The sequence below is a fragment of the Etheostoma spectabile genome, chromosome 23 (assembly GCF_008692095.1).
Source record: "Etheostoma spectabile isolate EspeVRDwgs_2016 chromosome 23, UIUC_Espe_1.0, whole genome shotgun sequence".
Classification (NCBI taxonomy): Eukaryota; Metazoa; Chordata; class Actinopteri; order Perciformes; family Percidae; genus Etheostoma; species Etheostoma spectabile.
Genome location: NC_045755.1, coordinates 10,948,719 through 10,951,097, shown reverse-complemented (window position 1 = coordinate 10,951,097; position 2,379 = coordinate 10,948,719). Strand labels below are relative to the sequence as shown.

Genomic DNA, 2,379 nt, shown 5'->3' with positions numbered 1-2,379 from the left:
ATGTCCTTTTGTAGCTCTGGGGCCTTGCTGGTCCACACACGCATGCACACAGGAGCGGCCTAATCAATGCGACATCTGTGGAAAAGGTTTTACCACAGCTATGCATTTGACACAACATCTGCGATACCACACCGGAGAGAGGCCGTATGCTTGCTCACAATGTGACAAATCGCACAAACTTGAGACAGGACTGAAGAGACACGAGAGAAACCTTACCAGTGTTTACCATGTCACAAGACTTAACATGAGGGTAGACCTCAAGGTCCATACGATCATCTAGCATGCCGTTTCGACTTTTGGAGAATGTACATTTAGTTATAAAGAAAAGCCTGGTTTATTTCTACACCATGGTACGCTGTTTTAGTGCATTTCCATGACAGTAAAACGCCAACCTGTATGTAAATATGGACCTGAACACTCAAATGTTACATGTGTGGAGTAATGTGTACCCCATGTTTTAGGAGACCATTAGATATTTAGTTCAGTTACTGTAGGTTAAAGACTTAGGATACAATATATACCAAAATGAAAGAATGCTGAAAAGTGAGATAGTATCAGACATATGTGGCTTAGAAAATAGTGATCCTTTGTAACATAAGAATGTGAATGAATGTATCTTTGGCCGGTAAATTTTTTCTTTACCCAACCCATAAACATCTTTGATAAGATTTCTGCGTATTATTTATTGCGACCAAGAAATGTAATGGGCATGGCATTTTGCAGTTGACAAATATCACTACTGTGGAAAAACTGTATAATGGGGACATGGTTTGAAAATATATCTTTGGCATTTATTGTCATTCAGTGGCTGGCATGTACTGAACAAAATTATAAACAACACTTTTGTTTTGGCCCCATTTTCCATGAGCTGAACTCTAAGATCTAAGACTTTTTCTATGTACGCAAAAGGCTTATTTCTCTCACACATTGTTCACAAACCTGTCTAAATCTGTGTTAGTGAGCAGTTCTCCTTTGCCGAAATAATCCATCCACCTCACAGGTGTGGCATATCAAGATGCTGATCAGACAGCATGATTATTGCACCGGTGTGCCTTAGGCTGGCCACAATAAAAGGCCCCTCTAAAATGTGCAGTTTTACTGTATTGGGTGTTCCGGGGGGCGGGGTCAGTAAATAACCAGTCTGTAAAAAAAACAAAAAAAAAGTTATTTTAGTAAACTCGGTGTATACAAACCATGTTCTTAGTGCTGGAGTTCATGTGTGGAGCCCCTTGTGATACTTCGAGCAAAGTTTCATGTTGTGTCGAGCCTTCTTAGTTGTTTAAAAATAGCTATTTTGAGGCTAGTAAAAGTGCCCCTAGGAATCCCATTCAAAAGGCCAATTGACCAAAAAACGAGAATTCGGTAAATCCGTCCGAAATATGAGTTTGACTCAGGTACATTCACAAAAAGACCCTAAGTTGTATTTTGGCAAGAGTTACGCTTTTTGCTGTGCAAAGAGATAACAAAAAAAAACCTAACAATAAATGAAATCTCAGAAAGTGTGTGCAATAATAAATGTAAATCAAATATGAAATAAGGAAATTCACTTAGAGGACTGCATACAACATGGCTGAGGTCAAATGAAAAAAAATGGAGTATATCACCTCTAGTTCTGGTGAAGTGATTGCACCTGTGTGGGGCGTGACTTGAATAGGAAATTATGTGAGTTACAGTATCTAATTAATGATAGTGTTTATTTATTTTGATGGAAGTGTAATAAAAGCCCAAACAATACACTTTTGTATGACAGGTTAATAAAAATGGGCAACACTAGTCCAGATAAAGATGGGTGCGGTGGCACTCCTCTTAGGCGTACATTATTTTCATACAAAACACTGATTATCTAGTCTTACGGTCGAGGTGTAGTTATAAATTTGGACTAATTGATTAAATATTGAATGTAAAATGTTGGTTCACAGTAAATGACCATCACATATTCAGGCAAGCCATTGTATGAATAGGCTATTTCATGTTTGCAAATATAAACGGGAGCAGATTTGGAAGGGTCTGACGCAGCTTATGAAATTAATGACAGTATTTTTATCTATAATTTGCAGGGGCTATGCTTAAGTTTGTACGTGGATGAGATATTGGACCTTCAGCCAGTCCAAGCACAGACTTTGCAAAATATCATTTATTTAAAAAAAACAAACATGTACAGTATGTCCCATATGGTTGCCTTGTGCATCACATCTTTTTGGTTTTGTCATATCCTTACATGTAGATATTTTACACATGAAAAAGGTGAGATTCAGCCCCTTCTAATGTTATTGCTTTTTTATTAGACTAAATGTATATTTCAAAACAACAACACAATTAAAGGAAGACTACAGACACAAATTAACGATGAGAACATGAACCAGGGTTAGGTTAGGGTGT

General features: G+C 37.5%; 1 protein-coding gene across 5 annotated transcripts in view; it reads left to right on the top strand.

Annotated features, from left to right (window-relative positions):
* The window catches only part of LOC116672854 (zinc finger protein 79), an 11,053-nt gene extending 10,385 nt beyond the window's left edge, over nt 1–668 (top strand). For all 5 annotated transcript variants that reach the window (XM_032504818.1, XM_032504821.1, XM_032504819.1 and 2 more), the window contains exon 3: nt 1–668. This exon is cut by the window's left edge. In XM_032504818.1, coding sequence (XP_032360709.1) covers nt 1–63 — 63 coding nt within the window. In that variant the 3' untranslated portion in view covers nt 64–668.
* The last annotated feature ends 1,711 nt before the right edge of the window (nt 669–2,379 follow it).